This window comes from Pleuronectes platessa, chromosome 9 (genome assembly GCF_947347685.1).
Source record: "Pleuronectes platessa chromosome 9, fPlePla1.1, whole genome shotgun sequence".
Taxonomy (NCBI): domain Eukaryota; kingdom Metazoa; phylum Chordata; class Actinopteri; order Pleuronectiformes; family Pleuronectidae; genus Pleuronectes; species Pleuronectes platessa.
The window spans coordinates 14684858-14710697 of record NC_070634.1 but is presented as its reverse complement, the minus strand read 5'-3'; the positions used below and the strand labels follow the sequence as shown (position 1 = coordinate 14710697).

Below are 25840 nucleotides of genomic sequence, written 5' to 3'. Positions count from 1 at the left end.
TAAGTACTGAGTGAAACGACTTTTCTTTGTTTTCTTTTTGATTCTAAGGTGGGATGACCTGTTTTCGTGTTAGCAGCATTATAAAGAGATGTCCATGTTTGTAATGGTGCAGCCATATATGCAACATTGTGATGGCCAAGATTAGGCCCTCACTGAACACATACTGCGTGGCGTGATGGCACATGTGCCCTCAGTTCCTGTTTGCCAGACTTAAGCCAGAAGTAAGCCACAGCAATACTACCAACGGTGGCCCAAACTAGTTATTTTTTTCTATTTGGGCCATATTCACCATTTACCACATGGGCCACTTTAGCTTCACTTCCAGATTACACTTTACCTAGAGCACCCCATGTTTGCCAAAAGGGCCCATATTTGTTCAGGGATAATTAGGTGCCCCTTTAAGCTCACATCCATTTTACCCAGGCCAGAGTTGCCACACCATAGCTTGTAGTTTTCCCGCATCAGTGTCCTATCTGCGGCGAGAGTAAACCGAGTCTCAGGTCCTCGTCGCATCCAGTTTTTCAACATCTGCGGCCGCTTTACGACAGCCGTAAAGCGATGGACTAACAATAATGATACGAGATAACTGAGCAGTGCTGCGTTACTTCACGCATTCTTGTCCGCCTGAAGCTGTTAAATCCCGACAAAGTTCAACCCCTCTGGTTCGCCAACTTCTCAGTCGTCGCCACGTCTGAGCCAAAGAGTTATATCCGTATTCAGTGTCCCTCGGTGAGAGGAGAGCGACGAGAGCCAGTGGGAGAAGAATTGCTTTTAGCCAGTCATTGCCATGGCCTCCGAGAGCGGCGAGAGCAACATGGACAGAGAGATGATTCTGGCCGACTTTCAGGTGTGTCTCCTTTGTGTGTCCCGCGTGTCGTGTTCATCGGTTGGTGAATGTGTCCGCTGCTGTGGACGAAGCCCGAGACTGTGTCAACAACCGTCCCCGAGAGCTGACCGCAGCCGTAAACAGCAGAGCTGAGCCGAGCTAGCTCCCCGAGCTAACTCACTGACAGCTTGCTAACTGAGTCTCAGAGCAGTCATTAGCTGAAAGCTCGCTCGCCGGGTAACGCTGCTCCTCAGCTGTCGGTGTAAACAAAGGCATGATCTGTGTTTGCAGCTGGGTTTCCACGTGTGCTCGCTCCTCAGATAACGGTGATGTAAAGGGGATCCACTGCGCTCATGTTAACTGTCAAACTGTTTACACTTCGCCTGTTGTTGTTGTTTTCCAATCCCCGTCACAAACGCTGTCGCTCCATGATAACACGTTTTTAGTCCCGACGTGCATGCACCAAAGTGTGTTTTGATAGTGGGGGGAAATCCAGGACACCAACAATGGCAGTAAAGTCCTGCATACTTGCTCTGGATCGTAGACTGAGTGTTAATGTGAAATTTATTCCCGTGACGACAGGCCACAATACATTTGTTGTTAAATTAGCACTTTTAAGCTTCAGTGTGTAGAAGCTAGTGGTGAAGTTGCAGCTGAATACAACTCCCCCCCCCCCCCCCCCCTCCAAACATGAAGAAGAACCCGTGGTAGCCGTCAGTTGTCTTAAAAACTCAAACGGTGTTTTGCTTGTCCAGTGTGGACTACTGTAAACAAACATGGGGACCTTCTTAGAGAGGACCAGCTCCCAGTGTAAATATTAGGTATCTAAATATACAGGGCCTATTCTAGGGTAAAGAAAACAACAATTTGTACAATTTAGATGAAACACACTAGTAAAAACATAACTAGGATTATTTGATATTCATTTACACTGACGCTTTAAAACCTCCACTGAATTACAATCTGCATGGTCAGTTCATAGGGCTCAAATTTAGATTCAGAACTCATTGGAAATATTTTGGGCTAAATTCCGGAAGGAGATGCTACACCCTTTATAATATTGTGAGCTGCGTGCACTGTATTGTCCCATTCATCAGGATACTACTTTGAATTTTTGTAATGTTTGAGCTTATCATGCTCGCTACATCTGCAGTGAGTGTCATTTCTTTGCGATTGTGTTGCTGACACATGAGATCAGATACGTTGTGATGAAAAGTACTTTGTCTTGAAGTGGACGTCTGATTAAGCAATGTGCCACAGTTATGCCCCATGAAGTGGATCAAAAGCACACAGCCAAAACTTAATTAGATCTATAAGTGATTTCTCCTAAAACATCACAGTGACTAAAGTACCATTACATGGCCTTTAATTTGTTAGGTGAGCCACCTAGTTAGTTATTTTTTGCTTAAGCCGCCTATAAAACACCTGAAAACATCAAGCATGTAGTAGAAGACACAACTAAGAAACAAATAAGCAAGACATACAGATAAAGAGGTAGATCAATAAATACGGATCAATATACCTGTGTTGAAAGATATGGGTGCCATTTTAATGTTTCCATTTAGTAGGCAGTTAAAGTCGTCATCACTTTAAAGATAACAACGTAAAAGGTGATATACGATCTACATAATGGTCCTGGTTTTTTTAATCACATTTTTGCTCAAAGGCAACATGAGTATGATACTGCTCTGTTTTAGGAAGAAGAGATTGCAACAGATTAAAGACAGCAACAGCGCTGATTCTGTCGACCTGTAACACACAATAATTCTCTTGGTTGTTTGTCTGTTGCCCTCAGCAGCTCAGGAAAAAAACAGTGGAACAGGAGCAAGTCTCTAAAAATTACCAGTGAATCAACCACTCTGTGTTCTCCCTGGAAAACTACCCACAGTCCATCTAATAATATTAGCAAAGCAGTGGCATCATCACCTCCTGAACCTGCCCCTTAGTGTTATTGCCAAGCCTCTCAAGTGATTTCATGAATAAAGAAATTATCTTCTCTAAATTCATTAATCTGCTTTGGAACCGGTGCCACTAAGTATTGTCCTGACAAGTTGGGATCCAGATTGCAGGAGATGGAGCTCAGCTGCTCTGCGCAACATTACAACTTGTTTTGTGTATGAGTATGGATTAACAGTTTTTCAACACTGTTTTCAATGGCCAATAAATGTTCAATTTATTCTCATGCTGGTTTTGGTACCTGGGATCACATGTTTTCATTTAGTGTCAGTTACTCTAACAAAAGGACCAGTTCAAAAAAGGACATGATGCCATTGGCTTTGGATCCTTTGCCCTATTTTACCCCATTGTAATGGGTAGTAGCATAGTAATAAATGTTGAAATGTTACTGTTGGTTTTATTCTTTTGTGGTGAAATGTATCTTTTTCATGTAGATCAAAATCTCATACAGTGCACTTTTCTGTAGTAATTTCTTGTCTTCCTCTCACAGGCATGCACTGGAATCGACAACATTGCAGAGGCTATCACTCTGTTAGAGCTTAATAACTGGGATTTAGTGGTAAGTTTGTTATCTGGAGGCTTTTGACCTTGCTCTTTAACATCTTAGACAGGCTTAGTCCAGCTAGAGTGCAAGTTCAAGAGGGCACTGGACATTCAATAACATACACTGTGGGGGTTTTTTTTGTACTGGCAAAATTATTTCTTATTTTACCTGGTGTGTTTTATGAAACAGGCAGCACTGCAGTGACTGTGAGAGTAAGAGGCGTCCTGAGTTCATGTAGAATATGATAGACTATGAGAAAGTATGAGTCCCGCCAAGTTTGTATGACGTTCTGATGAGTCTGTAAAACAAGCATCCCGTTTCAGCGAAGTGCATACTGTAAGAGGTCAGTCTATAATTAGACGGAAGCTGGCAGCAGCCCAAAGAGGCAGCAGCAGCAGCATCAGCAGCAGTCCAAGCAGTGGCAGGACAGATGGTGTGGCCTGGACTCACTGCACCTGTAAATCTGATGACTTGCAGTTCCTTTGCAGTAGCTTGTAGTTTTTGTAAACATTGACAAAAAAAATCTGCTGCTCTGTGTGCGAGTGTATACAGGGTGTGGGTGGGGAGTGGAATGGTAGGGTCTAAAACAATAGACACATTCATTGATTGTAACATTTGTCACTTTAGCTCTTTACCAATTAATGCTGATTGGGGAAAAAGGTTTTTTTAAAATTCTAGGTGGGGTGGCCACAAGCAAATAATATGCAAAGCATAAGGTACAAAAACAGAAGAACCTCAGAAAACCCTTCAGCAGTATAATATACTCCTCTGTCAAGTCATTTGTTTGCCACAATATGGCTAAATACATCTCAGTACACACAATGTTATTCTAGCTTTTATTATTAGCAGTCTCAATGAACACAATTGTCGTCTTTGGTGTGAATTATTGTTGTATTTTTATCTGGATAAGAAACAACTCTTAACTTCTTACGTACATGTTTAAAGTGATGGTTTTATACTCAAATGTTCTAATTTTTTCTCAGTAAGAAAAGAACAAGATCTTCCTTTTTTAAATGTACATATAATACTTAACATTGATAGTCAATTGAAGCAATGGGATAGAAACCATGAAAGCACTGTTTAATACATACAACCACAAAATCAATACATGAAGTCTACAGTCACAAGACTCCTGTCCAGGACACTGGACTCTGTTTTGTCCTGATAACCACCATCACACACCACGTCAACACATGGGGCTAAAGATAATGACTGCATGCTACATTTAGAGGTCCCAACTAAAATGGTTGATTACAGTGACCATGTCATTACTTAATTTTTACCTTAATGTTTCTTGAACTTTTCTGAATAATTATTTTATTCCTACAAAAACTCCTTTCTACTTTTTTCCCCGATCAGGTTCCCAATCCTGTAATATCACACACTTTGTCAGTTTGACTAACAGAATCTTACAGAATCAAACAAAATAACATTTGTGCATTTTGCTAGGTTATATGTCAACTGGGAATATATTATAGTGAATAAGCCACCATGTAGAGGCACCTTTTATTAAAAAAAATTATAGTGATGGCTCCACCTACTGGGCATCATGACATAAGCTTTGTTTTCAACTATTATTTGATTTACATCTAAATCGTGCAATTGATAGCATGGACCTTAATGAGCAATTAGCAGGCAAGGATCAACATTGCGTGACGAACACAGGAAGAGAGGAGTTTATCCTTGCTGCAGTGCGCAAAACGCATGCAACGCAGAGACGTGCGGTTGGTCATTGAGCGCTCTCTCCACTAACCGCAACAGGCTTCAAAATGCGTGTGCTCGGGCCCGTCAGTGCTACAACGTAGCCCTAGTTTTGTAATTGTGTTATCATATATAGCACCATTATTTTTGTATGAAGCAGTATGTGGCAAATGTAGGACATATGCCTTGTCTTGTTATAGCACATGATGGATAAGTTGTTGGCATTAACCTTAAACAATAAATACTTTTAAGTTATGTTTCAACAGAAATGTTGATACACAGTTTATTGAGATATGTCTTTGTATACACACAAATTAATACTGTTTCATTTTTTCTTTATTAACAGTGTTATGTTGAACTGTACAGAGCAGAGTTGGCTAGTCTCCGTAGCAAAGAGCTGGTCATTGATGCAATGCAACTAAAACTAAATTGTATTAAAATGTTATGTATATTAATTCAATTTGTATTACAGGCAGCCATCAATGGAGTGATACCACAGGAGAATGGGATCTTACAAAGGTAATAACCCTGTTATCACATGTTTACAGTAAAACAGAGGACATGCGTCATTTTACCGTACAACACTGAACGAAGGCTGCCTCTGATAATTCAGGTTATTTATGACTTTCAGCCCAGTTTGGTTCTTTAGGTTGTCAAATGATCATGTAACGAAAGTATGGGAGACTACCAAGTAGAAATATGAAGAGAGGGAGTGGGGACCTGACATGTGAAACACGTGGAAACATTCAAAGGCCACAGAAAACATGAGACCAAAGCCTGATAGTTTTTGCTGTTAAAAGTTGGAAATTGAACTCCTCACCTCAGTTTTGACCAGCAGATGTGAGCCTGCAGGTTCAGTGTTTTAACTCTTTCCTAACAGTGGGTATACTTTGTGCATTACTTGAATAGGTTGAAAATTATTTGAACACATTGTCAATCACCCACTTCCATGATGAAATAACATTTTTGTGTAAACATAGCCAGCTAATAACACTCAATTACATGGTACTGAGTTGGAGGTTATTGCAACTGCCGTGGTTTCCATGCTGCTGTTTAAGAGAGGAACAAGAAAATAAACACTGCAACTACAATGAAACTTTCTGCCAACTATGAAGTAGAACACAGTGTCTGTCTGAATAGAAACGGTTTCTTTAAGAGGCTTTGTGCCCAGCTCTCCCCTCCAATGGTTAGTTGACACTCATGAATGCAGGGAGCTGATCTTAGCCCACTCAAACTGTAGATGTTCTGTTAAACCGCTTTATTTTGTGTACACACTTGTGTGCGTGTGTGCGCATGCATGTGCTTTAGTATGGCCCGGGCTATTGGGCCATGAGAATATTGCTGGTCTTTCCTTAGAGGCAAACATTGCTGTGAATGGAGGATAGCTGGCAGGGGAACCAGTAGCCTGCACATTTTTGAAGTGGCTGGCACTGGTAGGAGTGAGCTGGGGTTGCCCAGTAAACAGACTGATGATGTGACCTGAGCTCGGGCCAGTTCCAGGCCAATGTTCTTGTCTAAAGTACATTTCCGTCTCCCTTCCAGTCCTTCTTTAGTAAGAAGAAAATTGAATAGTTATCATTCAATATTGAATTGAATATTCAAGGAAGCTTGCCTCGTTGAACAGTAACAAAAATCCCTGAGGCCATCAAATAATTGCCTGAAAGGACTTTTATCCATAAAATATTATAAAATCGGACTTCTCTGTTAATGTCCCACCCTGTTGGCCCAGTGTGTGTATGTGGAGTGTTTAGCAACTGTTGACAGTCGACCTACTCCTCAGGACAGTGGCCTCTCTAATGTGGTGGGCCAAATAAAATAAAGCCTTTGTTAAAAAGCCTGGATCTGGCACACAGCTCTTGTGATGCAGTTGCTGCTTACACTTCAAGGAACAAAGGGCAAATTTGTTCCGGGTCAAGACCAGAAAATACATTATTTACTGGAGAGGGAAAGACTCTGACTTCTGTCTGGTTAATGAGAACATCTTTTATGTGTCAGTTGCTTTTTCTTGCTTTCCTCTGTCCTTTCTTTGCTTATTTTGAGGTATTTTACAAATACTGAAAGCTCAATCATCTTTCAAATCTTTTTTTGTTCCTTCTGTGACAGTAACTTTTCCAGCGAGTCAAGCCAGGCCAGCATGTTTGGACCTCCTAGTCAATTAGAAGCAGCTGATGCTGCAACAGCAGCAGCAGCAGCAGCAGCAGCAGCAGGAGGAGCAGCTCCTCCCCCCTCCTCTTCGTCCTCTTCCTCCTCTCCCCCGTCGTCCTCTGCTTCAGCTTTTTGCCCTTTCAACTCCTCGCGACACATCGTAGAGCGTCAGCTCCGGATGCTCAACTTCAAGGTGGAGTACCGGCAGCGCACCGTAGACCTGGTACTGGAGGAAGGCAGCACAGTCGGTGAGCAATGCACACATTCACACTGATTGACGTACTATGTGTAACACTCATCATAATACACTGCCTTTTCTGCTTAGATGTCAAGCTGAAATTGACGTTTTCCTCTGCATAACTTTACAGGAGAAATCAAAAAAATCCTCGAGACAGAGCTTGGGGTTCCAGTGTCCAAAATGCAGCTGAAGGGATGGAAGAGTGGAGATGTATCTGATAGTGTGAGTTAAAAGCCCTTAATAAACTTCTTCACCAAACATAAAGCAGTGGACCACGAAGAAAAGAAAAACATCATTGGTGATCTTAGCTAAACTTTTTTTTTAAAGTTTTTATATTCTCTCTTTGTGTGGTTTTTGCAGTTTGACTAATCGAAAGAAATGTGATTATTTTAACATTTCAAATTGTACCTGCATTTATCCTAACATTTGCAAAGTACAATGTGTCCCGCCTGTGCACAGTTAACATGTTACACTGTTTGTTCCTATTCGGAGATGTAGAACTAATTCTTTGACGAATCTGAACATGGCACCACAGGATGCATGATTTTATCTGGCTTTGCTCGGTATACAAGGCTGTCTTGCCCACAGGCCTGTAAACTACTATCCTACAATCCAGTTAAACAATTTGATCTTCCTGAAAACAAATTCCCCAATTCTGCCCAAGTAATGCAGAGTAAGAAGCACTCGTAACATTGGGTAATAGATTATAGTTTCCATTCAGATGTCTTGAACACAGATCTATCTAACAAAGTATTACTTTCGCAGCTGTCAATATTTCCATTAAACCTCACCTTTTTGAAAATGTTTATGTGTTTGTGTGTGAACAGACGGTGATGAGGAGTTTACACCTACCCAAGAACAACAGCCTCTATGTCCTCACCCCAGACATCGCCCCTACTGCCAGCACCAGCAAAAACAGGTACTCAGCCCAGTACTCTCTTTAAGACACAGTATGGAGAATGTCCGCACAATGGGGTCTGGACTTTCACCAGAGTTTGCCTTTCATATATGAAGAACACACAGCAGGAGATTCTTCAGTCAGACATGTTCACAACTAAATAAAAATCTCATAAACATTCAGGCGAGGGGTGGCTCAGCATGCAGGAGGCAGGACTCAACTTAAAAACTCAGCTGCGGACGTCACATGTTTCTGTTTGCAGCACATCGACACCGGCATCGAACTGTATCACCAAAAGCTCTTCTATCTCTTTTTATTTTAAGTTGACATCTTCTCTGGTGTCTTCTCTATGTATGGCTCCGTTTTTTCATCCTGAGATATTTGTACTCCCCCCAGTTTTGTGTCTGTCCCATGTCAGAAACATCATCCACGCATTCACTTGCTCACAGTAACTACGATATCCTGCTGTATGTCTCTCATGGACACATTCACTACACAAAATGTGTAGTGACATTGACATTTGTGTTCTCACATTCAGCCCCTCCAGATAGTTTCAGGAGAATACCCGGAGTTCATTGCATGTCTGAAAGCAGCTTTCTTTCTTCCCTTTTTTTATGTGTAATCTCACAGTAAACCTTTTTCCCTTTCTCCACGTACCTTCCCTTCTAAATATTACTGGCACGGACATAAGTGTAGTATGCACTAGTGAACACCAGGTGGCGATCTATATCCAGTTATGCAGAAGTTGCCTAGAGAATCCAACCAGCAAATGTAATCTTCATTGATATATTAAGAGACATTTGACCTGCCGCTGCACATTAATTTTCTCACATCCATTGTGACATTTTGAGAGGAGTCTGCCGGCTCAATCTCTGTGTGTTGTGTAAATAATAATTTTCTCTCCCATCTTTGTATCATTAAGCCCGGCATTGTTGCTTGCTGAAGGTTGTTTTGCATATTCTTCTTCTTTATTTCTTTCTTTGCATAATAGCCACATCATATCCATTATTATTTGTGCTTTTCTGTTAAAACCCACCATCTGTCACATTATTGATAGTACCCAGTGACAGCAGAGGTTTTTTGAGAAAGCGTTATTAAGCCAGTGTTTGCCATCCAAAGGTTGTTCTGTTCATCTCGGTGAATGCGGGGCAGTATTAGCAACCTTTTCTACTGAAATGTCAGGCAGCTCAATGTCGAGTCAGAGCGGTAATACAATCATAGGTGGCAGCTGAATGTGTGAGTGTCCTTTCATCTGTGTCAGGAAAACATCCAAAGAAAGTCATATTTCTCCCTTCATTTCACCGGCTTATTGTTGGCTGACCACAAACCTTTTTATTTTTAATTTGAAGATAAGGGAATTGGAAGAGTAGAAATAAATATGAGAGTGGTCATACTTCAGGGCCTGAGCTATTTTATATTTGTGAGAAGACTTTGTTATTGTAAAATTTGAGGTGTGTGTGTGTTTGAGGAAGGCAAGGGAGGATGTACTGTTCCACTCCTGTAGTTATTAAGGGAATGATTCATTCAAGAATCCTATCCTGCTCATAATTGATCGGCCTGAATAATATCATTATTTTTAATTTTTAATCACAAGCAGGGTTGTTAAACCGTTGAGGTAATGAAACTAATATTTCATGAGAAATTTTTGAGAATAAGAGGCTAACTACAGCCTTCTGCCTACTGTTCAAGTAAAGTGTGATCATTATGATCAACCTTTTAAAATTCCGGACATTAGGGATGTCTGGAAAAAATCTTTTACTTAAACTCTGTCTTACTCAGTAGTTATTTGGCAGCAACATGATTATTAAAGTGTCAATTAAAATCCCAAATAAAAGAAACAATCTTTCATTTTTAAAACCTGCTTCTGTTTAGCAATGTAAAATGCTGTTTCTTAATATTTGTTAGAATATAATTTGAGGATTGTCAGTTTAGCTAATAATCATTTAATGTTAATAAATTAGCCTCTTATCAAAATGAATTAGATGGTTTGATAATAACAGGTCCCTTTTTTAAGGACTATTTTCAGTTGTACCTCTCTCAGATCCATGGCCTTTTTTAGTGAGAGTTGTTTATAGTCTCAATGGTCCACGTTTGTTTGTAATCAATAATCATTACACTGTAGCTCTCCTCATATTTCCTTGTGTTCGCAGCCAAGCAAGCATCCGCATGTCACCAGTGCACTTGCAAAAGAAGTCATTTGGCAGTTTGCCGCTTCGTCCGCTAGTCATGCTAAGTGGTAGTTATATTGTGTTGGCAGCTAATGGCCCACATCTCCCCAGTCATCCCTCCTCCCTCGCTCCCACTCCTCTGCCTCTCCTCATCTTGTCCTTGTGTGTTCACTCCCCCGCTAACTGCTGTCTTTTTAGCAGCACCATTGCCAAGTGTTATCGATATAATTTTGGGTGTCAGGAGCTCATTATTTTGTGTCGGCTATTTTCAGTCTAGGCTGAATGGAGTGGGTCGGCTCCAGTGTGTACGCTCATGCATTTGTGTATGAGTGTGTGTGTGTTCGCGGTGACCCTGCTGTCATACTGGGAGACGATAGGTGACATATCACAGAACATGAGGGGGGAAAAGTCCCCTGTAGCGGGACCAGACAAGCTGTTAGCCTGCAGAAAAAATAAACTGTGGTCACACCGTATATCCACAGTACATGCTATGAACATGCAGTGTGTGCTAATTTGTTGCAGTAGGTAGAGCTCAGTGCCAGTAAAGGCCACAACCTAAAGTTCGCAGGTTGGGAAGTACACATTATCAACACCATATCAACTTTGTTATGATGAAGTAAATCACATGATGAACCACATTATCTTGTGTAATATTACGGCCATAATAGTAAAAGTAGTCATTTATGTCACCAAAGTAACTTAAATGTTTTTTTCTCACAAATAGTCTTCTCAAAAATACTTCTTTATACTTTTTTTTTTTTTTGTAGAATTTTTAAATGTCCAACTTGTACATTGATACTACCCATAGCAGGGGCAGTATCAATAGACAGTCTGCATGACGCTGTATTAATTGTAACTCAGTTTTATTTAACAATTCAGAGATTATAGGGTTTTTCGTTTTTAGATGTTAAATGACTGGAACGTGACTGTCATTCTGTATTATGACACCAAGATTATCATCTAACATGGAAGGAACATGTGGATATACTTTTTTATTTTTCTCAGTAAAAGAGCTCTGGTCACTGCTGCTATTGTCCAACAATTTACCAAAACTCCCATCTTTAATTTTGAATTGGGTCCAATGAAACGATCCCTTTCTTCTCAACCTTAATTGCAAGTTTGTAGCTGTATCGTGAAACAACCATGATCCAAATAACTTTTAATTTCACAATGTTTATCTGGTTCAAATTGTTGCTGAGTAAAAATGCAAATGTGCCATAAATGGTAATATCCCTGGCAATTACTTTGTGGAGCTTGGCTCTTGCAGCACACACACACACCTAAACCAAACCGACTGATTAAATAGTGCTGCTCTGTCATTATGATCCTGCTGAGTAAACCTCTCCTAGTTTTCTTGTTTGATAAGAAATAAATCTCAGAGCTTGGGGAGATTTTCCTCCGAGCACCGATCCATCTCACGTAGTTATTTAGTTAGCGATGTGACTTGCAGTTATAGGACTGCGGTATTAAAGCCCGGTCTGAAGAAGGTTTTTTCTCTGTGGCTATGTCGATGTCTGCTTGTGAATACAAGAGGGTGTTGAGGAGGAGCTAATCTCTTGCATAAATGATGATGGCCTGATGAATATTTCAATGGAATCGGTTCCCTTCCTCGTTTATTCTTCGCTTCGGCTCTCGGCAAGCATGTTTGCCAATGAAAGGTTATTTTAATTTGAACTCTTCCAAAGAAATTGCAAATTGCAAAAATGATTCATTAGGGTTTTCTGTGTTTTTTATCGGGGCCTCCTGTCCCTCCTGCACCTCTCTCCCTCTATGTGTCAGCTTTGCAATAGCAGACACACAGATGCTTCAGGGAGCATGCTAACTGGTTAGCTAAAGCAACCCTGATGGGAAGTATGTCGTGGTTATCAGGCTGATTAACTTTGGGACGAGATGGCTGACCAAAACCGAGCCGAGCGGTTTCGCATCCTCCTGCTCTGCTGTGGATGCAAAATGTGGAGGAGGTAAGGTGTGTGTGTGCTTCATGAACTCGTCTGTATGTAGACGATTCAATGGGATAAGTTAGAATGTCCTCTCCTATGTGTGTTTATGTGTCTGCAGTTAAAACTTGCATTATGGCAATAAATATACATGGGTGTGTGTGTTAGACTGCCGAGAATGTGTGTGGGTATTTGTGTTTTACAGGCACGTCGCATTGTGTGTGCACATGAGTCCCTGTGTCTGGCAGTGCTAGTTTAATAAGAGTCTGCTCTGTGCCATGGGGACTTGCTGCTTAGGCGATAGGCTTACCTCAGAATGAAACCAATCTGTTTAGCCTGCTCTTCTCCCCCTGCAAAACGCTCCATTTCCTCCGTCCATAAAGTTAAATGACATTTCCCTCCCAGCACCCTTATGCCATGTCTAGTACCTCCAGAGATGTCGCAGGCCGACCTTGGTGTCACAGTGTGTGCGTGCTGAGTGAGAAAGAGACCTCTGAAGGCAGAGGCAAACACTGAGATATACAGATGTCAACCCTGCACCGCTTCAGGGGCCTGCTTTTATCAGAAGACAGCAGCTTTGCAGCATCAGTCCAGACAGGGATATTACACTGGAAACATGGGGTGCTTTGTTTATATGTCAACTAGCAGGCCTCATCAGACAGATGGAAAGTGACTCACTGCGTATGGCAGATTTTTCTGAATTCATTTGATGTTATGAGTTACTATATTTGTACCATAGAGCGCAATAAGATATTTTTTCGATTTTTCAAAGTACATCTCTCGCAGATACCTATCCACACACAAAGCAAATGGCCCGTCGGTCTGCCAGAACTGACTGATAAGATGTTCCCTCTTTGCTTGGAAGGACAGAGTAACACTTCCATTCAGTTTACCCTCTATCCCTGTCTATTTAGGAGTCGAGCTGCCTGCCAGCAGTAGCTCGGGACTGTGTCCAAACATAATCATGATATTAGCTAGATCCTTATTTATGTGTCCCTACCCCTTCCATTTTCTCTCTCTCCCTCTTTCTCTCGCTCTCAAACAAACATGCACACACATTTCTCTCATCCTTCTGCTCAGCCCTATTACATATGCATCCATCCTGCACTCCACACATTTCCAATCTTCCCCAGTTAGCTACAACAAACATTACATTTACATATTGATTTCGCAGTTTTAGTCAATGTAAATATGCTGTCATTACAGTAAATTTGAGCTTCTGTTAACATAAGCTCGTCCAGATCTGCACAGATTAAGGGTGTGATTGCATAATTAATGTGTGCGCTACATATTAATTCCCCCATCCCTCTCTTTCTCTCAACTCTTCCGTCTCTCCTTGGGTTCTGAGCCCTGATTAAGTGGCTGCTTCGGCCCTTAAGCCTCCCATTGATATTCAGCCTCACAGACCCAGCGTTTGCTCAAAACGCTACTTAACCTCACAGCTTATTGTAAATGAAGCTTCCAAAAGTTGATTCCCCCACCTCCTCCTCTCTACGTGAAGCACACAAAGTGTCTACGTTTGCATCATTCACAGACAGCGTCTCTGTCACTGCGGTATGGTACTGAGCAGGCCTACTGGACAGGTCAGGTCTCCACAGTTAGGTCTTTTTCTAGTTGTTTTTTTAGGCTTTTATGCAAAGCGACTTACGATAAGGGCATTCAACTGTGAGGGTACAAACCCACAACATCAAGAATCAAATAAATACAATTTGCTTCGAAAAAAAAGCCAAACCACAGGAGTTAACGATGGTTATTAGACATCATCTTCTTAACCATTGTGTAGTCTTCTTAACCATTGTGTAGTCAGAAGAGATGTGTCATTAGTCTGCGGCGGAAGATGTGTGGACTTTCTGCTGTCCTGATGTCATTGGGGAGCGTGTTCCACCATTTGGGAGCAAGGACCACAAACGGTGTACATGGCCTCCACCTTGAGATGGCTGACATCTCAGACCATTGCTTGCACGTGTGAGGTCAAATTAAATATAGGAATTATTACCATTAGGAAACATTTGTTTTGATTTAACAGACTGATAAACATTTGGGTTAGTCATCCACTTTTTCATTCAGGCTGCTATGGTGTGCCACATCGGCTACATCACCTCCGCCAAGGAGGTTGTGTTTTCTGTTTGTCTGTCTATCAACAGGATTATGCAAAAAGCACTGAACCAGTTTTCTTGAAATTTGGTAGAGGGCTGGGGTATAAGCCAAATAAGAAAACATTAACTTTTGGAGTTGATTCAATCAATGGGGTGCATCCAGGTTATTCTTTCACTTTCTTTAACGTTACAAAATAGGGGGTTCATCGATATTTTTTAAATTTCTCAACAAATAATGCAGACATATCTAGAATGCTTATATCTATGTACAGGTGAAATTGTAAGCAGTTTGCAGAAAATGACGGTGTACATGACGTCTGTATCTGATCTCAATACATGTTTCTGCTGAAGAGGTGCTATATTATCATGCAGAGTAATATCTCTATAATTTGCTTCAGAATGAAAATAGCTGAATTAATTGCAGCGTTGTCCACACTCCAGGAACAACTGAAAACTGTTTCCCAAAACAATCTAGCTCCACAAATTTGACTAAGTTCCTGAGGAATCACTGGTAAAGATCAACAACCCCATCAAACTATGCTTATGTGATGAATTGTGTTATCCCTTTATCGTTTTTTATGGTTAAATCTTTGTTTGTTAGCTCAGTAAGGCAGATTGCTGGCCCTCCCTGTGTTTACTTTGCAGGTGGTCAAAGCTGTGGTAGCCTGCTGTGCTGAGCGCAACTCTGGCCAGGCTTGTTAAGACATAACCAGTGAAGTGGGCGACGAGCCCCCTGAGGAGGCACCCACCTCCCTGTGGGCCAGAAGGCTGCCACTAGTTGACAAGTTTCAGCTTGCCCTTTACTCGACTCAGTCGCCCTTAGTAATAATGTTTGTTTTTCTTTGCCGCCTTCCCTTCTTTCTGTTGTGCCATTATTCTGCCTCTCTTCTTTAACATGTCCCTTTTCCTGAATCACTTTCTAATGTTTTATTTGATTTATCACGTTCATCCCTGTTTCTCACCATTTTATATTTCTCCCTTCTCATCCAGTGCTCTTGAAGACTCGTTAAACCAGAACTTTCTGCTGGTCATCAGCCACAGCGAGGCCCAGAGAGACTACAGCCTCAACTTCCCCGGCTCCAGAACCATACAGGAAGTATGACACCAGCACTCACACAGACACAGACCACACAGGACATCAGAAAATCAGTTACAACGACACACACACACACACTCATGAAAGCTCTCAGTAACTCACCCACAGACTCTCACATACATAATATTATTGTACCTCGTTCTGGTTTCCCATACCACAGCTTTCATTCCATTTGCCAAACATTGCTAGTCTATCCCAGCCATCGATTCATTATTCATCACAAATGATCACATTTCCGAGCACATAATTACTCTCACAGCTGCGGTCTGGTACAACCCCCTCTTTTTCTCCCCATTCCCCCTACACTGCGTCTTTCTCTCGCTCTCTCTCAGCAGTCTCAGCAGTCTAGGAGGCAGCTTAAATGACTGAACATTGTTTGATCTAGGCATGCGGGAGCAATGGAAAGAGACAGAGTCCATTCATTTCCCTCATCTGAAACTAAACAGTAGATTTGGCAGCGTATGAAATATTTATAGTTGCTTGTAGTTGACCCAGTGTGAAGCCAGTACACCTCTCTGTCCGGTGGTTAGTTATATCACAGCTGGAAATGTATTTAAGAATGAAGACCATAAAAGGTAGATAGGTAAGAATGTGTATATGTTTGTGCTCATGTGAGTTCAGTCCCCACCCCCAAGGCCGAGGGAGACCTGAGTAGGCATAATTTATTATTCACAGCGGGTAGCCTGCTGTCACAGGTGACAGGAAATAAGCTCCCCAAAGACTGATCATAGCCACTCTTGATTTTAACTCACATGTAAATTAAGTAGTCATCATTTTCACCTAATACCGTATATGCAATTGTAAATATCAGGTTGACATTTTTTCAGTCTTAATGAAGTTATGCATATTTTCGATTTATGGTTAACCTATGGCCTCTAAGCCCCTTTTTCACTGGCCAAGATACCAACTAACACCCATTAACATCCCGCTTTAGTCAGGAATGGGAATGGATTAAATCAGAATTTACTACAAGGTTAAATTACTCTGCAGCAGACACAGGTTTTTATTGGCTCCGATCGGCACTGATATTGAGGTGATAATTCCCGGTGAATGTACTAAATTGGCTAGACAGCGAGGTGAGAGAGTGCCTCAGTTTTCGTCATGTTGGTGACGTAGAACATTACGCATCAGAAAAACTCCTCCGCTGGCAATGGGAAAGGAGTCGATTGCCTTTTTTGTTGTGGGTTTACCCTCATTTGAAAAAAACTGTTTATACATGCTAATTTTGGTGTATACATTTTACATTGAGTTTACTAACTCCCATGCAGCATTGAGAGGTGTCCGACTCAGTGTAAGTGAAAGTGAAGATTACACTAATAATAATAATCAGGCTACTAGCCGGGCTTGTATTTGTGATAATTGAGCAGATTAGTACAACCAACATCTGAACCAGAGGAGGCAGTTTGCCTCCCCTGGTTTTTTACTTCTCCTCCCTCGCTCTTTGCTTCTTCTCCTCCCTCCATCCTCTCTCCCACTCTCTTCTCAGGCAGATGGTTTTGATGAGCACCCACTGTGAACCTTAAGTGTTTCTGCTGGGATTACAAACACTGGGGAGGGGACCCTGCAGTGTGGGAGGGGGGGACTGTGGACGCAGAAAGGAGGCAAAGGACTGTTGGCTTGGTGGGGGTGCTGTAAGAGGACATTGGGGATAGAGAAGGGACAATATGGGCTTAAACAGGCCTCCATGTTGTGGTCTTTTCCTTACGCATGCTTGTCTTTAGGCATCTCAAGGCCCCCTGCAGTGAAAATGAGGCCCAGAACTTTAACCTGCATAGATCTGGACTCTGTTTGCCCCATGTTGATCATGCTCTTTATATATTTACTCTTTAGCTCTGGAACAGGCTTATTATGTGTTCGGAAATGCAAGGGTGGAAAGAGATGCTACAGGTGCAAGTCATTTGGGCGACCTCGGTGATGTTGGAGTTTGGGTGTAAAAATCGGAGATACAAGCTAGAATAAGACACACACAGAAGGTAGAGTTGTGTATTTATGTCATCAGTGGAAGACTTGAGAATGCAACAAAGAAGTAACAGCATATTCAGCGTGACCAACTCCCCTTTCTCCTCATACTGTGTCCACTCACAAACAGATATGGACTCCACTACACAGCGCCTTTTTCTCCCCATTCTCCCTTTTGTCTTAGATGAAGACTTGCCGATGGTCCCTGCTTGTGCATATCAATAGGGATAGAGTCCTGTCTTCTTGTTTGTCTTCCCCAAAGGCTCTGGCTTTGCCTTGTGGCTCTCAGGGAACTGCCCTTGCCCCTCCCTTTCTATCCCTCCATTCTCCATCTCTCTCCCAGTGTCCCTTCTCAACCTTTTCTTCTCCCATCTCTGGTACGCAGGGATGCGTAGACTCTGATTGGCATTACCAGACAAGAGTGCAGGGATAAGTTTCTGGCTAGCTGCTGAGCTAAGCTGGAGAGCAAATGTTTGCCAGGGAAGTAGAGGGTAGAATAGGGATGGCTTCTGGGTCCTGAGCTGTCCGTGACCAGACCAGTTGTCCTAGGGATTTCCCTCCTCTACTCCCCCCAAAGGCTGGTCCTGGGCCCCCATCCCTGCCCTGCAGCTGGGAAACTCATAGGAACCAAATGCAGACAGAGACGCAGAGCTGAAAAATAGAGGGCTGGATCGAAAAAGCAATGAAAGAAAGGCATCTGGTGCCTAGGGGAGATGAAGAAAGAGAGGGAGAGAGAGAGCGCTTGTGACTGTTTAATGGAAACCTTTCCTTCTCTTTGATTTGCTTCCAGCCAGGGATTACAGGCAATTGGCATTTACAATGATTGGATCATTAATTTTGCCGCGAGGTGCATTGCCAGGAGCTCAGCTTCACAGCCAGTGTAGTTAATGTTGTGAATAATACTGGCTTCTACACCTCCGCCTCATCTCAAAATGTACAGCTGCAGACAAGCAAGCAGCACTGTTATTTGTCATGAAGACATTTATTTAAATTGTCCTCTGCTGTGGTAAAGATGTTTCCCTTTACATTTGAGCATCTTTATGTACAAGTCAGGTTGATGGATGCTTTTCACTCGAGTCTTTTACCATCAGGATCATGTTCTACTTTTTTAACTACCGAGTATCATTTATACACATTATAACATGACTCAGCTCAAACAGGTTTTAACCGGTAATTGTAAATCGGAATTTTCGAAAATTAATTACTTGGAGTCAAGGTTTTAATATAACTGTTTAAATTTGTTGCTGTGTATGTAACCAATGATATGACTGTTTCGGCAGACAGGGGGCAGCATTAGACAGTATTGCTGCCTCTGTGATGGATGCTGTGGACAACACATGCATTGAAGTGTAGTTGGGGACTACAAAAAATACTTTGGCTACCTGGAGGTGCTAGAGCAAGGCATGTTATCCTGATATTTAGCGGCTATAAATGTCATACCCTGTTTTTCTCTGATATGGTTGAGTCACAATTTCATGGCAGCACCATCGTTTTCATATGACGAGCAGACCAGTGTAAATTTCTGTGGTGTAGTTTCAGGTGGCAGGCGCTGCTGTGTAGCTGTGTTTTCTTTCTGTGGTGAGATCAGGTTAACTTCTGCCAGGTGTGTTTTGCTGTCCATCTCCTCTCTCCTCCTCCTCCCCAGCCTCCTCCTCCACCTCTTACCTCAACTCTCCCTGTGGTTGGCGTTAGTTTGTTGTTTCTCTGATGCTGCTTTAACCTTTGACTGCAGCCTCTTCATTACTAGTGTTTATGCCTCTCCTTTCTTCCCTTTTCCCCTCTATTCATCGGCCGGCCAGCCGGTCACTCAAATCCCTGTAGTCCGGCTGGTCAAACATAGATATTACACTCTGTAATAACACTGGCCACCCGCTCTGACCCCAGACTGCTATCATGGTCATAGCTTCTCTTCATAAGGATAGGTATTGAGCAGTGTGGGATTTACGATAGAAAGACAAAGGATGGACTGTGCCACTCATTTATTAGTGTTCTTTTATTTTTTCCGAACTTGTTTGTACTTCAGATTGCTTTGGCTTCTCCAGTCCCAGAACAAAACCAGAGAAGTGGGCGTCTACTTTCTTTGAAAGATTTATAACTTGGACAGAAAATGTTCTGTTGCCTCGATAAACTGATGAATTCAGATTAAAATTGTATTATTTCTTCTGTGCTCTCTGACACCCACATCACTAGATGTGCACGTACAAATAGTCTTAATAGAAGAGGTTCAAGGTGCAAGTGCCAGAGCAAAGTCTGCCCCTGCAGTCTTCATAGTTCAGTGTTTTGCTACCGCTTTCCTGCTTTGCCTGACATTGGGTTTGACTTTGTGTTTGTAGCATTCTTTAAGTTTCCACCTCCATGATCAGCAGCCCTGCATATGCCCAAGGATCCATCTCTCCTCAGTGCTTTTTACAAAGACAGGATTTGGCCCGTGTGCGGAGGGATCTTTGTTCAACAATAGATAGTTTTCTCAGCATCCATGTCCAGCCCTGCGGGCTCAAATGGCAAAATCCTGCCGAACAAATGCACACAATCCATGGCCGCCAGCGCTCAGACGCCGACGGGGCTTTGATCAGCTTCAGCTGGCGCACATCAGGCTGGCGTTAGGGCTTTAAACCAACAACCCACTGGACGGTGTAACACAGCGCTCAGTGGGACAGGCGCTGCTGGCTGCTAACTGTTTAAAAGCAAGGAATGTTATTAAATGATGCAGATACAGCGTCCACACTTCAATGGGAGAAGAGAAATACTGTTCATTTCAGAGCGTGGGGCTGTTGTTGCTGGGCATTAGCAGTGGCATCTGAAGAATGCTGATAACAATGGCTGTCTTTTTTTTCTCCTCCACTCTCCTTTTGACTCATCTCCTCCTTAGTTCTTTGCCTCCATCCCAGTTTTTCTACATGGAGCTGAAAGTAGAGTATTTTGATTTAGATGAAATATTTTTTTGTTATAATGATAGAAAGACAGTTACTTTTATGGACAGTAAAGAATGATCTAAGAGTCTGAGTTGATGTTTTTTTTTTTCTTTCTTTTTTACCTTTTCCTTCTGATGTGGTGCTTATCTTATTCACGTATGTTGACTACACTATTATACTTTTTCTTGCAGGTGAAGAGGAACATTTCAGACTTGACAAACATCCCAGTCCGGCATCAACAATGGGAGGGATGGCCTGCATCAGCAACTGATGACTCTGTAAGAGACACACAAACATAAAAACCCATTCAAAAATTGAGACTAGGACCAGTAAAGTCGGTATGTTGCTCTCACTGATATTAGAGATACTTAGTACAGTAGAAATGACGGTCTACGTACATTATTTTGATGATAATTTCAAAGAGCAGTGGAAACAGTTTGACACTCTGTCTGTGTCTTTGTAATCCATGCCAAAACCATCTGTCAGAAGTATGAGAGTAAGATGTTGAAGCTAATTAAGATGTCAAAGACGGTTCCCATCCTGTGTCCTCTATCTGTGGACATTAAAGCTCACATCATTGAGTCCCGCTGACCTCTCCCATCCCAGGGTCGCTCTTCCCAACTATTCACTCTGCCCACAGTCAAGCTGATCAGAAGTGGCCTCATACAGAACCTTGAGGAACCTCTGACCCCCTTTGTCTCGCCCCTTCTTTGACAGCATATGTGTTCCCATGCTAATTGTAGAGGATGGTTTATCATGCTACATTGAGGAGCTGCTGTGCACACATTATTCTTTTAACCCATAGCTAACGTTTTCCTTTTATATCTATGTGATTGCTGTTTGGTTGGAGTATTGACTTTGTTTCTTTTTTCCAAGTGTTATTATACACGTCCTATTCCAGATACCAATTTCATACCTGGAATTAAAATGGATTTTGGGTGATTAGCTTGCAGTCTGTTAAAGCTTGACCACTTGAAATTACAGGTGTAAATGCACCCATAGGACACCGTGAGGATGGAACTTAGCTTCTCATAAGGCGACCATTTTTATTTTTTCCCCCTCCTCTCTTGCAAATGAGAAGATGTGGCATGAGCTAGACGGAACACTTTGATCTCAATGTAGACACTGGAGACACATATTAAACCAGGTGTAAATGTAATAAGGTTAAAATTATATCTAGTGAGACACATGTTAATGGGAGGTGTAAATGAAGTCAGACTTGGCTTTACGACTAGACCACAGTGTTTCTATTTATATTTTAAGTGGCAGTGCACAATGTGGTTATTAATGATGACCCATTTTCTATACACAGTTTATCGGTATTTATCCAGTCTAATCTATGTGTCATCTGTTATTTAAGTAAAGCCCCAGTTTTGAGTAAACATACACAAATTTCACAGCAATAAAGTTTTTCAGCAACAAATGTGCTACTTTTCAAGCTTTCACTTGTTTACACTAACAGCGCTAGCTACAAATATATTTTTTTAAGTGTGTTCTAGTCTCTTTTTCATAATAATTTCATAATACACAAACATAGTTATTTTATCTAAATACTTTTGGAGTTAATTTTATTATTTGCCATGGATGAAAGGAAACCAATGAAATATCTAATTCAATGTTTGTCTTAATAATAATTTTTTTCTTTACAGTCCAAATAATAAGACTGTCAAGAATGAATATTTAAAGAATCTTTTGTGCAGTCACTTACAACATTGAAAAACACCTATACAGTTGCTTATTCATACAATTATCCAATCAGCCAATCATGTTACAACGGGACAATGCAAAAAACCTGGCAGAAACAGATCAGGATTAATGTTTACATGAAGCATCAGAATCAGGAATAATTAGATCTCTGTGATGTTGACTGTTGCATAAATCTTGGTTCAGCAGTTTAGCAGTTAGAAGCAACTTGAGGAGAGAGGTCAAAGGAGAATGACCTGACTGGTTCAGTCTAACAGGCAATGTTAAGAACAGAAATCTGAAGCTGCTGTGGTCACAGGTTCATCATCACTGATGAACTTGTGACGTAGCCTGGTCTAATTAATCTGTATTTCTGCTGAGACTGCAGATGGCAGAGCATCACCAGTATGAATTCATGCATCGATCCTGCTGTCTACCAAAAGTCCAGACTAATGGTGGTGGCGTCATGGTGAAGAGAACACTTTGACCCCCTTAATAACTAATAATTCAAAGTTTAAATGCAACAATCTATGATTTTTTGTTAGAATGTGCCTCCTTTTATGACCCAAATTGACCATTTTCTAATGGTCACTTCCAGGACAATTATTTACTGTGTCACAAAGCAACAGTCGTCTCAAACTGGTTTCATGAACATGAAAACCAGTTGAGTGAATTTAAATGGCCCCCCAAGGCAGACACCACATCTGAGTCCAGTCGAAGACATTTGGGATGTGGTAGAATGAGAGGTTTGCATCATGAATGTGCAGCTGACAAATCGGCCGAAGTGATGCGATGCATCAGTATAGACTGGAATCTTTGCCATGAAGAACTGAGTCTGTTTTCAGAGTAATGGGAGGCTCAAGACATTATTAAGTGTTCATAATAAATGCTCAGTAGATGTATATTTTCCCGATTGTATAAATACTTACTTACATCTTAAACATGTCACATATTATTTGATAGATTTATAGGTGGCGTTAGACTATTCTGGTGTATTGCGTTTGTACAAACATGTAAGCTAACCACTAAAAAGCTTTGAATAATATCCATAGTTCTGGTCTTTATCTTTGTATTTTTGTGTCCTTGTCATCAGTGAATCTCAGTCCGTCCCTGTAGGTAGCTATGGATATCTCGTATAGGGCTCATGAATAGATTGCAGCTCATTGTGGCCTCACAGGCCCAGTCGGCACCTGGCTAAAACGCACCGGCAGCACCTGTGTTTCCTGGATGAGGAGATATTAAAAAGCACAGAGACAGAAGTGTAATAATGGCCTCTGCTCTAGCCACCGCTCTCTTATTGAAACGTCTAAAGGTATTAGCAGAGAAAGCCAAGGGCTTGGCCGACCTAGCAGGCGGGTAGGGAGCCAGTATTAGTGTCTAGCTCATTAGCCCTGTCTCATCTCCTGAGGTTTGGGCCAATAAACATGGCAGCCAGAGGCCCCAGATTACGCCTAGCCCTGCACACTAGCCCCCTTGCAGTGGAATCGATTACTACTTAACTTTGTTTTGCCTTTGAGTGTGTGATATAACTGTGTTCGTCCGCTTTCATTTTCATTTGTGTGTGTACATTTTCATTTGTGTGTTTGTGAATGTGCTTGTCTTATTGTACACACCGAGTCTTTGGCTATTTTAACAGCTGGGAATAATGGTTCATACCTCTTAACTGAGTATTTAAGAATTTGTTGATATTTGGTTCAAATTGGAAATTGTATTATCTTTTTTGGATCCATGTTCAGTTCTATGACATGATTGGTTACTTCTAAGTTGGATGAGAAGACCCAAACAATTTTAGACTCTTCCGTCAGTTGTTTCAGTTTTTTTTTTAAGGTTATTTCAGTTGTTTAATCGTTGGTTAAATCATGTCCTGTGTTGTTAGACCATCTGGAAACGAGTGTGTTTTTAAAGACATTCTCACCTTTCAGGGAAACATGCAGTCATGTGTTGCATCCCCCTCCCTTATACAGTCCACTCAGTGGGATTCATTGTTTATTGTGCTCTGAATTATTCAAGGTCTTATGGAGAGTTGAAATTGGATCAGGATGGATAATGCTCAAATAGCAGTAAGCGACACAACAGTTTATTCAGAGCACCGTGCTATTGTAAGTGGTGTCGCACTAAGCAATGTAAAAGGAAGTGTAATTAAAGCAGGAGGCGATGGGAGCTGTTGCTCATTTCTCGCCTGGTAGATTTGTTGACCTTGGTCAAATATTAATTTTCTTAGTGTTTATGTAGTGAAGATGAGTCACAACACTGTAAAAACATGAACTACAACAATCAGTTACCTCTGTTACAACACATTTTTAATTCCCATGAACTTCTATGTTGTGGATTCTCAAAAGTAAGCATTGTCCCAGTTTCATCTTTTTATTTTCATTATGTGTGATGCTGGTGGAACATTTACCCAAAGCTGACCTGACACATGAAATTACATCTGTGACTCATTGGTTAGCAATTAGAATTTTTCTTGAGCATCACAACCGTCTTGACAGTTCTCTGTGAGAATACAATAGGGCCATATTAAAGATTTTTTCTTGATTTATTTTGAGTATAACGTAATATTACTGAAACAGAGACGTAATTTAATGTGAAATAAAATCATTATATTATGGTTAAAGTTGTAATTTAAAGAAACAAATATAAGGAGAATATAGTTGTCATTTAATGAAAAATAAAGTAATAATATGACAAGAATACAGTCATAATTAATTAAATATGAAGTTATTATAATACAAGAATAAAGTGGTAATTTAATTACAAATAAACTCATAATATTGCAAGAATATAGTTATAATTTAATTAAGATTCAAGTAATATTACAAAAATAGTGGTAATTTAATTAGAAATGACAAAGAATATAATTGTAATTTAATTGGAAATAACGTCATAATATTGAGAGGATTAAAGTGAAATTTTTATTTTAAAAAATCCTAATTTTACGAGAATAAAGAATCACAGTGTCGGAAATAACTAGCATTTGTATATGTTTTTTTGTGCTTAATTGTTTTGTGATAGAAAATTAAACATGGTGGCTTTTGCCACAATTTAATGGAAAATTGAATTCCCATCGATGAGGTGAACCGACAATTACTCTGGCATGGTGATTTAAAAACAATGATGTAGTTCTGCCACCATGTTCCACCAGATTGTTGTGTCTGTGATAAAGCTCTTCTTAGTTGTGCTGAAGATGATGACAGAAATCATGGCAGAATCTGTTTGAGAGGCCGTCGTCCTAAGATGTCAACTTCCTGTATTGACTGAGTCTCTTCCTCTCTCCTCTGCTCCTCCTTTTGCTCCTTTGCCTAAACAAAGCAGCGTGGAGAATTTCTCGGAAGGCCTCAACTCATTGGAGTTGTTTTGATTGGCAGTCTGTCCTCCACACCTGTTGGAGTGATTGACAGCCGGTGGGACATCCTTATTACACCCCCTCTCATCTCTGAGCCCACCTCCACCACCCTTCCTTCCCTCTAGCCAGTAATTGCTGACATTTATGCAGTGTTTCATGGTGTTTGCTAATGTATTAATGCTGTGGAGCCTCAGAGAGGTGCCTTGCCTTGTAGGCCAGCACCTCCCTCTGCTTCCCATCTGGCATTAATGGAATACTCCTCTACCTGAGAGGGGCCTATGCAACCGAGGGTTTATTGAGGGCGGCCTGGTTGTTTCCTTAGCAACAGGGCTCAGCTG

At 41.3% G+C, this 25840-nt stretch overlaps 1 protein-coding gene across 1 annotated transcript in view; it reads left to right on the top strand.

Moving 5' to 3' along the window:
• Positions 1 to 528: 528 nt before the first annotated feature.
• Positions 529 to 25840, top strand: part of faf1 (Fas (TNFRSF6) associated factor 1) — a 57300-nt gene continuing 31988 nt past the window's right edge. The window contains exons 1-8 of the mRNA XM_053431045.1: positions 529 to 847; positions 3273 to 3341; positions 5500 to 5546; positions 7131 to 7420; positions 7541 to 7632; positions 8238 to 8329; positions 15500 to 15605; positions 20668 to 20754. Of these exons, the coding sequence (XP_053287020.1) occupies positions 788 to 847; positions 3273 to 3341; positions 5500 to 5546; positions 7131 to 7420; positions 7541 to 7632; positions 8238 to 8329; positions 15500 to 15605; positions 20668 to 20754 (843 nt within the window). The 5' untranslated portion in view covers positions 529 to 787. The remainder of the gene's footprint in view (positions 848 to 3272; positions 3342 to 5499; positions 5547 to 7130; positions 7421 to 7540; positions 7633 to 8237; positions 8330 to 15499; positions 15606 to 20667; positions 20755 to 25840) is intronic.